We start from the raw sequence: 13531 nt of genomic DNA, 5'->3' as shown, positions 1-13531 counted from the left end.
CTGAGCAGTGACTTTTGTCTGACATCACTTCCTGTCATTGAAAGCAAATGCAAAAAATACAAAAAATAAATAATCTTTCATGCACCTATCCATGCTATCCAAATGCACAAATGAGAATGCACATATTATTTATTAAATAAACACTATTATTATTTTTCTTCACTGATGATGCAGACCTTTAATGTCACGAGTTCATCCGTAACATGGACTGAAGCAGAATATTTGGTTTGATAAAAATGTGGAAACTTTTGAACTTTTTTTGGACACAAAAAAGAGAGGCATGTTTTATTTCATTGTCGTGTTTATTTGGTTTCACACACATGACAATATTTGATTACTTAAAAAAACAATCTTTAGTAAACTCGTCAGTGTGTTTGTGTGTCCTGTCAGATTAAAATGTTTCAACATGAAAAGTAAAGAATCATCAATCAGTCAATCAGTTCAAATATCCTCACAGATATCTGCCGCCACAAACGCAGAGCAAACACCTGACATCCCTCCTAGGACCTGCTAAGAGTGTGTGTGTGTGTGTGTGTGTGTGTGTGTGTGTGTGTGTGTGTGTGTGTGTTCATTATATCGTCAGGATCTTGGGGTTGACCACCCTGCCGATGAAGAGCAGCGCCCCCGATGTTTCGTCTCGGATCAGGTAGAGGAAGGGTCGGTCCACTCGGTACGTCAGGTGGCTCGCCGTTGATGTGGTGCTGGGGTATTGGTTCCCCTCGGGCGCTGTCTCCATGACAACTTTGTGGTTGACGCTGCTGAGCGTGGCGGGCAGAGCCGAGATCTTCTCCATACCAGGGTCCGCAAGCCACTCGGAGAGACCTGCAGGGACGGAAGAGGGGGATAGAGGAGGAGGAGGAGGAGGAGGAGGAGGAGGAGGAGGAGGAGGAGGAGGAGGACGAAGAATTGAAACACAAAGAGGAGAGATGACAGTGAACAAGTCGTGATCTTATATAAACTTGTTTGCAGACGATATTTTATTTTCTGTTAACGGTGCAGCAAAGAGTCGAATGATTAATGAAAATCAAGCAGCAACTAATATCATTATCAGTTACTTCAGCGTTTTTTTTCAAGCATGTATTTTTCAAAGATTTTTTTTATTTTTTGAAGAATAGTTTCTTTCTAAGTTTCATATTATTGTAAATTTCATATCTTTAGGTTTTGCTGTTGGTCGAACAAAAAGAGGATGTTTGAAAATGTCATGTAGTTGGTTTGAGTTTTAGGGTCTCACTTAGTTTTATCCTGGCACTTTATTTGCATCCATATTTGTTGAAAATCCAAGTAAACTCTGGACGTATCTGCATGTCAGACTTGGACTCACCCAGGTCGCTGAGCAGCGGCAGCAGGTCTGTGGAGTAACTGAGCCTCAGGGTGGGAAGGGTGAGGGACACCTGGGCAGGAAGGAGCGTCATGGAGAGGTCCTGAACAAACTCTGCAGTCAGACTCTCCTCCAGCAGCGTCATGTTGGAGGTCACATCATCAGGAAGGAAGACGAACATGCTGATGTCATTCTGCATCTGGATCTGAGCGATCTGGAGGAGGAGGCGGCGTTCAGGAGAGATCTCAGAGAGTGAGCTGAAGTTCATCACTTTCAGTAGAAACAATAAATAGAGAACACTTTGCTGTAGTTTAAAAGTAACATACTGGTAAAAAAAAAAAAAAAACTCACCACACAGCTCAAGTCTGAGTCAACACCCATCTTCACAGGGTAATTATCCTGTTGCATCATGGGAATCCGGACAGGTGCTGCACCATCCACTTGGAAGTTCTCCATCACTCCGCTCTGACCAAACCGAGTCACCCACTTCCCTGTTCACAGACACACAACTCTATCATTACTGATAAAAAAAGTAGAAAACAGGATGGAAATAAGACATTTCTGTTGGTTTTATGTATTAGTGTGGGAACGGTTCCATCAGATCTGTGTGGAGAACATCATGGATGTGTTATAGAGCCATAAGAACCATGAGGAAACAGCTGATGAGCCATTTGACATAAATGTTCACTACATCAGGGTTTCCAGCATCCATTAAGAGCTTTAACTTGTTCTAGAAAAAGACAAAAATCACCCCAGTAGTTTTGTGAAATTAAAGAGATTTTTTTTTTCTCATTTTAATTGTTTTTCCATCGACCTTTTCTAAAGCAACACTTCAAAATGTGCATCACAAATGTTTGACGAAAACACGGCCAGTGAGTGTTTGGAAGAAAATGCAGTACAAATCCAAGAAGAAACATCAAACTGTCCATCAGTTATATTCAAACTAACAGAGTTCTGCAGGGTTCAATCGACTGGAAGTTTTTTGAATGTGTTTTTGTTGAATGTCTGAAATAAGGTCTGTGATTAACACAAACTGAAGAGATTTTCATGTTTTGCATTACGACATAAAATGTGAAGGTAAACACTTCACTCCTGAATTTTGAAACTTTTACATGTGTTTTAAAGACGGCTGCTAACAAGTGGCTAAATGAGACTACAGACTTTGTCGAGGACATTAAACGTCTTCATGCCAAACACTAGTCACTTAGCGGTTGTGACATTATGTCATTTGATGGTGGTGTAGTTTGTTTATATCCTAACATTAGCTTTACCTCCAGTGATTGCATTTACACTTTAGACATAAAAGTGGTGTTTATTTGTGAAGATTATCTCGCTGATCAAAACATTTCAGGATCATAAATGTTGGATTAGTTTGGAGGAAGACAGAGTGGTGCTAACTTCTGGTGTCGCCTGCAGCACTCTGTGCACCAGCTGGCAATTTTCTCTTCAAATCTACAACAATCAGAAGACTTTGGTAAATGTGACATACCTTTAAAGTAGGCGGCACTCACAGTGTTCACTGCAGAGTTTCGGGGTATGGATGTGGCCGTGGCCAGGAAGCGCTGTACCTTCCCACCCGTCTGCTGCGACACCCAGTCATTGATGTCTTTCATATCTTTGTTTCCTCCCTGTAGTCCCTTTGGACGAACTCCATACTGCTGCTCCACAAGCGTGAAGAAGTCCTGCTTCAGACGAAGTCCTGAGAACAGATGATTAAATCTGTCAGTTCAAAGTTCTGATGGGATAAAAATGTTGATTTCTGCAGTTTTTGCAGTTGCAGTTGACTCTATAAAGATTCAGCTGACTTGAAGTTGACTGATATATACTTAAGGACCCCAGAACAAGGGTACAAACAAACAAAGTTTCAGTTTGTCAGTCATTGCAACATCATGCCATCATGCAAACATGGGATCCAAAATCTTGTTTTGATACTGTTGTAGAAATTCATCTCAATGTTCTTTAAGGAATACCAGATAAAAAATATTAAAGGATGTGGGTAATATATATTAGGATTCAAACTGAGCCTCTTTACCAAAACCAGTGTCTTACAGCCTCAGTATGCTTCAAACTAAATACTTGTCAACTCCTAACCACACCAGAATCGTCCTTTCCAATAACATTCCCATGATGAAATCCAGAGGTCTGTATCAGATAATTTTTGTGCTGTTCCAAAATGTTTAATCTGACAATCATGCCAAGCCTGGCCAGATGTTTGGACATGGAGTTTGAAGCAATGGAACAGCACGTATGTCTATGAGGAGAGACTTCATATCTTAAAGTATGCACCATTTAAACCATTATCTTGTATTGAGCTTCTATATGACTGTCATATATGACTGAGTTAGTCGCTATATGATGGCCTCAGCCATACTTAGTATAGACAACACATAGGATATGCCAAACAAAGTCTGACCTAAGCCCTCAGGTGTTTTGAGCTGGAGCAGCTCTCACACAGAGAATATCAGATCTGGAGTTTCAATGAGAGCATCAGCTACCTTCAAGAATAAACATCAGATCTGTCTCTCCACATCTGGCCTGCAAAATTTGGTCCACCAGAAAAATATTTTGTCCCCTGACAAAAGCTGAACACAAACTAACTTATGCCCTTAAGTCCTCAGGTCTTTTTGAGCTGAAGCAGCTCTCACAAAGAGAATATTGGCACTGGGGTTCCGAGGAGAATATCGGCTAATTAGAACATTAATCATCATCTTGAAGAGAAAAGGTCTGACTTTCTGTCATTATCATAAACATTATCACTCTACATCAGCAGTGTCACAAGATGAAGTGCACATGTAAATAATAATTCATTTGGTCTGTTTGACCATAGATAATTTGTGTTGCCACAAGCCAAAGTAATTTTGCCAAATGAGTATTAATATAAGCAGCTACAACTTTGTTAGCAGCCTGTTTCCACTGTTTCTGTAAATGTTGGCCTCTCGTTAACAAGGCTGTAAAAACTGATTGCTGCTCTATAGAATCTAAAATGTCATAATCCTCTTTAATAGTATCACATTTCTCATTTTGCCAGAGCAAACATTTCAGAGCCTAAACAAAACACCTATAAAGTCTTCAGTACCCTGTTGACTGTGTGATTTATTTGTTTGTTTTTCTTCAATCTTAAATTCTCCCAGAAGTTTGAAGTTTTCCGCCACAGTAAACTCAAAGAGGTTACAAGTTAAACCATGTTTGTAGTTTGATAAACGTCTGTTGTAGTTGAACAGACATATAATTGCAAGTGGATCCCTGATGTTTATATCCAGTCACCCTGCTCCCACCATGAACTCACGTCGGGCCAGGTAGATGCGTGCTGCAGTACTCAGGCCTTTGCCGGGAGCCTTGACCGAGGCCAACAGGTCTTTCAGGGTGTTGTGGAGCTGAGGGTCCTGCAGGGTGTGGTACCTCAGAGCCCTGAACAGCTGCCTTTGAGCACGCTCAGACCCTCCTGGGGAGAGAAGGGATCATGTTAAAGCAACATTATGCAACTGTTTTACCTTGAAGTGACACCTTGAAAATTATTTTGATGCTACACTGACGTCTAATAGTCTCTGTCCTTGCACTATGTAACTTGGTTTGAGTGGGTACAATCTCCCCCGAGAAGTGTGTGATGCTTTCAGGGACTTTGTCAGGTGGGTCTTAAGTTAGCTATAAAAAGAAGCTAGCATCAGTATAGACACCCTGGCAGAGGTAGAGTGGACGCTGATGGCAGAAGCAAAGAAGAGGAAAAAAAGAGTGACTGAGCAAGATGCTGCTGAACAAGAGCAAAAATGGAACTGCTTTTTAGTCATTTAGTGGAGAGCTTGGTGAAGTAAAAGGCTGACAGACAGTCAGATGGTGAGCTGGACTTTTTGCTGTTGGACTTGTCAGTGATATTAGCTGCTTGCTTTGTCTTGTGTTCTTAGCAAAGTCATCTACTAGTAGCCTAGTGCAGGATTCTAATCTACAGTACGTATATATGAGAAACAAGTTTAAAGTTTCCCTGCAGACATATTTTACTCTGCTATCATTAATATTTTGGTTAAAATGGTTTTCTCATGTAAAAACTGGGGGACTGGAGAGATCTTGGAAGCATATCTGTTCTTTCTCCCTCATTGAAAAGTTCTGGATCTGGCCTCGGGCTCTGCCCACCACCACTGCCGAGGTTGACCAATGAAAAAGCAGAGAGCATCAAAAGGGCTGCGTTAGCATTATCCCTTGTCTAGAATGCAACTGTCACATCATTGACACTGAAGTCTTTGTAGGCTTTGTAGCGCCCACCCGTTACAAACAGCTAATGAGCAGCCAAATGTTTCGTGCAGTCTGCAGTTTTCCTTTGATATGTGTGAATGTTCCTGATCTATTCTCCATAAATAAAATGCATATAGACAGGTGCTGGTGTTGAAAGAATGGATTAAAGTTTAACAGTTAAGTTGTCTAGTGGCAGTAAATGTATAGTTTGCTCACAAAAAACACCACAGCAGAAGTCCAAGAAGATCCTGTCTTGTTTTTCCCACCTGCTTGGTAGAGTGAAGGGGAGAATCTGTGGAATTAAACCACAGAATAAGCTGCTTTCTGACTGTAGAGCACACATTACAAAATGTGGATAAAATATGTTTTCATTGCATTTTACTGAGCACAAGCCTCTTATTTGCAGGCATATTAACGAAAAAATAGACGTGAGGTCTAAATAAACATTTTATGTCGTGTTTATGCCTGTCAGACACAGCTGGGATATGAGACGCCACTGATGCAGACAGCTACACCGATAAAAATGAGAGTGTTTCTGTTGTGTGAGACATGCGAGTGAAAAGCACATTTGACTGTCTTGCAGTTGAGGCACAAGGTTAGAGGAAACATGAAGAGATTCAGACAGATATGTCTGAGCCTCTGTCAGACCCAGACTCAGATGAGGGCTCTGTCGTGCAGACAGATCAGAATGCTAAGTGTCTTTAGCATCTTTGATGTGTTTATGTTGTTTGTTAGCTTCAAACCAGCACTGATTGACTGACTTGACAGTCCGCTGGAGGTTTAAGGATTCCTTGTCTACATGAAACATTAGACAGTGACCAACCTTAGAATTTCTTTTGAATTTGCACCAAAAGTGGCTGCTCGCAGTACGTAAGATGAGGGAAGTGCACAGACATTCCACGTGTCCATGAGGTTCAGATGACGTGTTCCATGCATATATATATATATATATATATATATATATATATATATATATATATATATATATATATATATATATATATATATAGTCAGGTCAGACATTTTAAGTGATACTAACTTAAGAAAAACACACTTTTGAGTGGAGGGGATTTATATTAAGTAATGCCTTTAGGTGTGGTTGGAAAAATTTTGGTGCCTATCAGGCAGATTGAGCTTAGACTGATTTTTTTTACCTACTGAAATGATGCTACAAGGGAACCTAAGGCAGCATAATTAGCGCAAAGCCACTGACCAAGCTGCTGTATGTACTGGGAGTGAGAACCGACTGAAGTAAAGATGAACACATTTGGAAAAAGCCTTTGTTGACCTCCTGATGATGGTGTTTTTCTGACATAAATTTGTTTGGCTGACAGGCTCGTACACATCATGGCAGTCAAAACCAAAGTATGAGTTTGGATTTAGTTTGTAGTGTGTTTGTGTCTTCACCCATGGAGAACTGCGTCAGCACTGCAGACACACTGATGGGGGCCAGGAAGACGTTGGTCGCAGGTTCGCGGCTCGCCAGGGCGCGGAACAGGTTATACCCGAAGTCCGAGGTGGCAGCGGCCATCTTAGTTGGGGGTGTGGTGAAGAGCTCCACGTGTTCCTCCTCACCACCCGTCTCCTCACCTCCTGTCTCCGACTGGAACAGATCAATGAAGACATCAGAAAAGAATAAAAGAATTAAATTCATGCATATTATGATGCACATTGTTATGGTGCATTGTCAGGAAGAATTGCTGCTGCAAAGCATTGTGGGTACCTGAGCCTGACAGAAGCTCAGGACGACTCCAAACACCAGCAGGAAAGTTGTTCCCTTCATCCTGGAAGACAAACACAAAAAGAGAGATTTCATTCATTCATCACCAGTAGTGCTGAAACAGAGCAAAGATGAAGACGCGTTACTGATCAGCTGTTTCCTCATGGTTCTCATGGCTCTATAACACATCCCTGATGTTCTCCACACAGATCTGATGGAACCTTTCTCACATTAACACATGAAACTAACACAAATGTCTGATTCCTCACTTATTTTCTACTTTATTCACTGTTTCAGATTCCATTGACACTCTTGTAATTATGCCAGCTTGTTTCTCTTCTTCTGCAATGGTATCGTGGTTTTCTGACTGGAGAACTGGCGCCACCTAGTGCTTATCTTGATGAACCAATGCCTAATAACCACATAACAGTAGCGGATAAAAACAAGCATTCATTCATATTTTCTTTTGCCAGCTTACTTGAAATTCAGTTGAAAAGAGCAATAAGTTTGGATGAAAACACGACTATTGTTTCATTATTTTTTCATTCATTGTTTAATAAAAATATCTACTGTAGACACTTTAAATGAGGCAGTTTTCTAACTTCAGTCTATATTTGATTTAAGCGAAGTTTCCTGCTTCAAATCATGAACTTTGATTAGAGAACGTCAACAAGACTCTGATATTTGATTTTCAGTACTTGACAGTATTTATCAGATTTCAGTCAGCACTCACCGTATATGATATTATATCATGTGCAATTTAATCAGTCCCTCCAGGAAGTTGTGAAGTTGCACTCGCAACAATAATTAAAGCAAATTCAGTCAATCCCCATGAATTCTGCACAACCTGCAGTTTTGTCCAATCACAACAACTTTTCTGCAAATTTCAGCAATAATTGTAGTTTCCTGCAAGTTCTGGCAATCATATCATAGCAGTCCCCCACATTAAAACCACACAATTAATTAACCAACTCAGTTTTTTATTATTTACAGGGTTTTTGTTTGTTTGTTTGTTTTTACTTTGCATTATATAAAAAATGATTAAAATAATTAAAAAACTGCAACTTTTATTTTGCAACTTTCACTTGTTCTTGCAGTTTCTTTGCAGCAAACACCTAAAAACATCACAATATGCACTGCCATTAAATCAGGTATTTTAAGCTGCAACAATCCCCCCAAAAATCTGGACGGACTGATTAATATACTTGTTGCATTAAACAAAGTGCTCCTAATTTCTCTTTAAGACAAACTGCAGTGACACAAATAAACAGTGCATGAAAAGAAGGAAGAAATGATCAGAAGGACAAAGAAATGAAATGATCCAAAACAGTTATATAACAAGTCATCGTCTGTTACTGGAACCTTTTCATATTCAGAGACAATGATGACGTCCAGAGCCACAAAATCCCAAAACACTGTTTTGTATAATTACAGCAGACGCCACAGAATTATATAACCAGTCGCCACAAAATACAAACTGATGTCAGGAGCTCGAGAAAGAGCCAATCATCTCTGAGCGCACAAACATCCACAACTTCAGAAAAACCATCACCGAACCAATATTTCTCTGAAACACAGTGTCCATAGTGATTATGTGAGAAAATTATAATCTTAATTCTGAGGAGGAAGATTATGCGGCGGCTCGATGAGTCAAACAGAAGTTAAACACTCTCATCATCATTTTGGTGAAACTGCAGCTGAACACACTTAAACACACACGAAGACTAAAACACACACACACGCACACAATGTGTCTTTTGTTCCTCTGCACACATCTGGACCTGGTTGTCGTGGTTTAAGGAAAACAAAAGTCTGTCATCTGAACCTCAGACCACACACACACACACACACACACACACACACACACCGTGCCTGATGGGAAATCCAGATGGTGTCGTCCAACCAACTCAGTTTCTTGACTTTCACTTTTCTTTGAACTTCTCAAATATTCTCAAATCATTAAAAACTTTTGAAAGCTGAGTTTGATTTCAGTGTGTGATCTAAAGTAAAATTCTTTTGTTATTTTATTATTATTATAGTTCAGTGCATTCTGCTCATTTCCAGCTCTTTATTTTCATTCTGGGATTTGCACCATTCAAACCTCAAAAACATTCTTATTTATGTTGTACTGGCCCTTTATGCAGCCCCCTGCAGCTTCTGTCTGAAACAGCTGCCAGTTTTCAGTTCAGCATCTGTCCGGCTGGTTTACAGTGAGTCTGTTTTTTTTTTTTAAATACATAAGGAATACAGTATCTTAAAAATGCACATCCATTAGGGCTGCATGATATTGGAAAAAACTGACATTGTGATTTTTTTTAACTCTGCGATATATATTGTGATATGAAAAAATATAGGAATTTTCACCAGATGACTTGAATAGCACTTACTGCTGCACTGCTGCCATCTTGTGGACAGTTAACCTGCACTGATCTTGCGACTCACTCCATATGCAGGGGCGTGGTCTGATTTGGCAAACTGATTAAGAACGATTGTGATTGGTGGATCGCTGCACGCAGTGTGTGTCAGGTACCCTTGAAATTAGATGAGAACACATTTAGTTGATTTGCCTCCTACATCGCAGGACCTGCGATGTGACTATTGCGCACACGTACATTGCGATGACGATGCTCAAACGATATATCGTGCAGCTCTAATATCCATAATCGTTTTCCTTGATGTGAACACATCCAGTTCATTCTGCTGTGAGGAGATATGAGGTAAAAGGATGATTTTAGATGAATGCTGTACACATCAGATTTATTATTATTTATTCAAGGCATCATTTTTCTTTGTTTTTTAATGACAGTAAATATAATATCCTGGATTTTATTGTGTTTATCATACCTTGAGTTTTTGGCATTTTTACATCCCCACTATGGAGGTTTGTTTCAGTTTAAGTCAGATAAAACCTATTATTTTCATTATCTGAGCTGCCTCTTTATTTTTTCTCTATTTCTAAGGCAGAGAGCAGAAATGGAAAATATTTATATAGTTCTATGGTACAATTCGAGCTCCTATCTGCATTCTAGCTCACTAATAAACATCTTTTATCTTTATGTTACACTGAAAATTTGTGATGAACCACAACACTGTTGCTATTGTTCATTAATTAGGGGGCCAAGCCCGCGGGGCCTGGGGACCGCGAATGCAAGGCATACGCGGTTCCCAGGACCAGCGGTGCTGGGAACCCTATTGTTTTTGTTCGGATTTTTATTATTATTATTATTATTATTTTCTTCCTCTATTTTTATTCTTCCGTTGATAAAACTCATGCTGCAGGCTAAACCGTGCAAGGTAGGGCGGTGCAATTTGGAGGGCTGGCCCACACCCCCGCACGTACCTCAGACACAAAAAACTGCACATGTCCGCCTGTAGGGGGCGCTATAACCAAGGACAACGCGTTTTGGCCTATAACTCCCACACCGTATGTCGCACATTCAAAAACCTTATATCCCCACATTCCTTGAATAGAGCTGAGTCACTTTGCAATTGGCCACGCCCACTTCCGCCTAAATAATTTTTTCGCAAAATCGCGAAAACTGGAAAACCTGCTTTTTCCAACTCCTCCTAGGGACTTTGTCCGATTTGCACGCAAATTGGCCTGGACACTCTTCTGCTCGTCATGACCTAAAGTTATCAAAACATTTTTATTGGCTTGAAAATTCCGCGAATTATTAACGAACAAATTTCCGTAGCTAGCCATAAAAATGGAAAATGTTGCATATCTCGGTCAAAGTAAATGCTATTGACACCAAATCAGAGATCCTTGGTTGGCATGAGACTGGGAGCCTATGAGCTGAATTTGGCGAATTTTGGCCACTAGGGGGCGCTAGAGATATGGGAAGTTTATATCTCTAGAACGGCTGCACCGATTTCTACGAAATTCGCTGTGCATGATGTGGACTCCCCCCTGAGGCCAACCGCCAACTTACGTAATGATTGGTCAAAGTGGGCGGGATTTATTACAACAAATCAAAATCACCATTCTGCCTTTGGCACTAACAGTGCACACCCACTACAGTGAATACTGCAGCTAAGCTTTGTCCTGTGTCCTGACAATTGCCCTGAACTGGAAGGCCGCAGCTCTGACGACGGCACGCGTCCCCGCGATCGCCCCGAGCCCCTCGTCCCTCGGGGCCCGCGACCGTGGGTTCCGAGGGCCGCGGGGAACGGCTCGCGCGGGGAGGCTTGGCCCCCGTTCATAACTGCTTGCAGTTCTAGTTCATTTTATTATTGATAATATTCATGTGTCTTTTTTTTTTTTATCAGTTTGGGCAGATTTTGAGCAGTTACTGAGCTGGAAAACATCACACCGATCTGGTAACACTGGTCTGAAACCAGCTGTTTTAGCTTCTGCCTCTTTAAGGCCCTCCTTCAGTGTGTTGTTAGCAGCTGTGGGAATAATGTTGCTATGACGATGAGGTCCGCCTACATTACATTACAGTACTACAGTACAGTGGAGTACAGTCAGTTGAGCTGTTTTACACAAATATCCTATAGGTATGAAAAACTGTTTACCACCCAAACCTCATATATATCAGAAACATATAACAGGTCCCCTTTAAATAATCTGACTGATGTGATCCAGCATACAGCCAGAGGACACGTGAACGCATCATTAACTCCACAACAAGGATCATTAAAGGTTCAGCTCGTATCATTGGTGTGTATTGTTTGTCTGTGGTTGGTGGAGACCTGCAGAGTCCTGCAGCAGGCTGAAGATGAACAGCTGATTCAGCAGACACGTGTGTCCTGCAGGAACTTGTCACAGGAATGTTTTCTGATTGGCTGCCTTTCAACAGTTTTTAAACACAGGGACCTGCAGACATGTTCCTGGCACCAAAGTCTTTATAACCCTAAATAACCTCAGTGTCCTCATGAAGAACCTTTTAAATGAGAAAGTTATTAATGTTTCACAACACCTTCAAAGATACACCACACACTAATGTATTTCTCATTTGTTTCATGACATTTGGACTCTACTGATTACAGTCAGTTTAATGTTTGGACTGTTCCACTGACCCTGCACTCAAATCAGAACTCTTATATAAACTGTCGGGTGGAAAAACTCCAGCTGTGTGTCTGACTGTCTGCTGGCAGAGCTCAGATGGAAACACTGAACTGAACTGGAGAAAGTTCATGCGCACGTTCCTGATGGTAAAATTATTAGAAAACTGTAGGGCTGCACAACTGAAACTGAAATATTATCAAAATCTCAATATGGCAAAGAGCAACATCGAATCACAGAAGGTGCACTTTTTGATAAAGTAAAAACGTAACAAACAGCGTTATGATGAAGTCCTGCAGAGCTGCAGAGGCGTCCTGACCTGCAGACCTTCTGCTCCAGATGTTAAGAAAACCCAACAAATGTCACATCATCAGGATTTTAAGTTTTCTCTCAGTCAAAATGAAAAAATAATCATTCCCACTAAGAACATGTTTTCACCAGATCGTGCAGAACTATGGCGTCAGGAAACAGTGAAACTTTTTTTCCTTAACGCCAAACGACTAAATCGATGTTAGACGAGGAGCTTTGAATTCTTTCTGCAGGTTTTTTCCCTCAGAGCTTCAGTCTGAACAGCAGCTCCGCTCCTCATCCTGCAGCGCTGAACTCACGGTGACTTCATTTCCATTTATTGTGACATCAAAGTCAGAATTTGTGCGTAAAAGCGCAAAAAGCGCACTCACCTCTGCTCTGCTCCCTGACGATCCACGTCGCTCAGACTGTCTCTGTCTCAGACTGTCTCAGACTGTCTCTGTCTCAGACTGTCTCTGTCTCTGCTGATGAGAGGAGTCTTCAGCCCGCTGACGCCTCCCGCCTCCGCGCGTCCCCGCTGCTGCCAACAGAGCGGCGGGAGCGCGCAGGACAGGAGCTCATGAGTCAGATGAGAGAAACTTTGACTGAAGACAAAGAGTCTCACATGTTTGATCCTGTTAACACTGTTTACTCTTTTAATCTTAAAGATATTCTTTGGTACCATAATAATCCAGGTCATCCAGGTTTTATGCTAGTTTTATGAAATAGTATGTTTCAAAGTTTTCCTTTGTTTTTATTGAGTGTATAGTGTGTTGCACTTTCTAGGCTCATGGTAATATTTATCATATCTATTTATTTGGCAGTTATCAAAAACATTTAAGATGAAGTCTGGAAAACAGCTGACACTTTGGGAAACACTAGAATCTAACTGAAACAAATATTAATTTAGAAAAGCTTAAAAAAACACTCTTTCTCACAACACAAACACACTTTTTGTCAACATTTTATTTTC

General features: G+C 40.8%; 1 protein-coding gene across 1 annotated transcript; it reads right to left on the bottom strand.

Annotated features, from left to right (window-relative positions):
- Positions 1–283: 283 nt before the first annotated feature.
- On the bottom strand, positions 284–13025 carry serpinf1 (serpin peptidase inhibitor, clade F (alpha-2 antiplasmin, pigment epithelium derived factor), member 1). The gene is made up of 8 exons (XM_084730151.1): positions 12951–13025; positions 7266–7326; positions 6950–7145; positions 4605–4760; positions 2808–3017; positions 1670–1809; positions 1322–1532; positions 284–822 (listed from the first exon to the last, which is right to left on the bottom strand). Exons 2-8 carry the CDS (start codon positions 7323–7325, stop codon positions 572–574), a joined length of 1224 nt encoding a protein of 407 aa, XP_084586277.1. The 5' UTR covers position 7326; positions 12951–13025; the 3' UTR covers positions 284–571.
- Positions 13026–13531: the final 506 nt, after the last annotated feature.

Source organism: Lutjanus erythropterus, chromosome 11 (genome assembly GCF_056507025.1).
Source record: "Lutjanus erythropterus isolate fLutEry1 chromosome 11, fLutEry1.hap2, whole genome shotgun sequence".
NCBI lineage: Eukaryota > Metazoa > Chordata > Actinopteri > Lutjaniformes > Lutjanidae > Lutjanus > Lutjanus erythropterus.
This window is presented reverse-complemented; position numbering and strand designations above follow the sequence as displayed.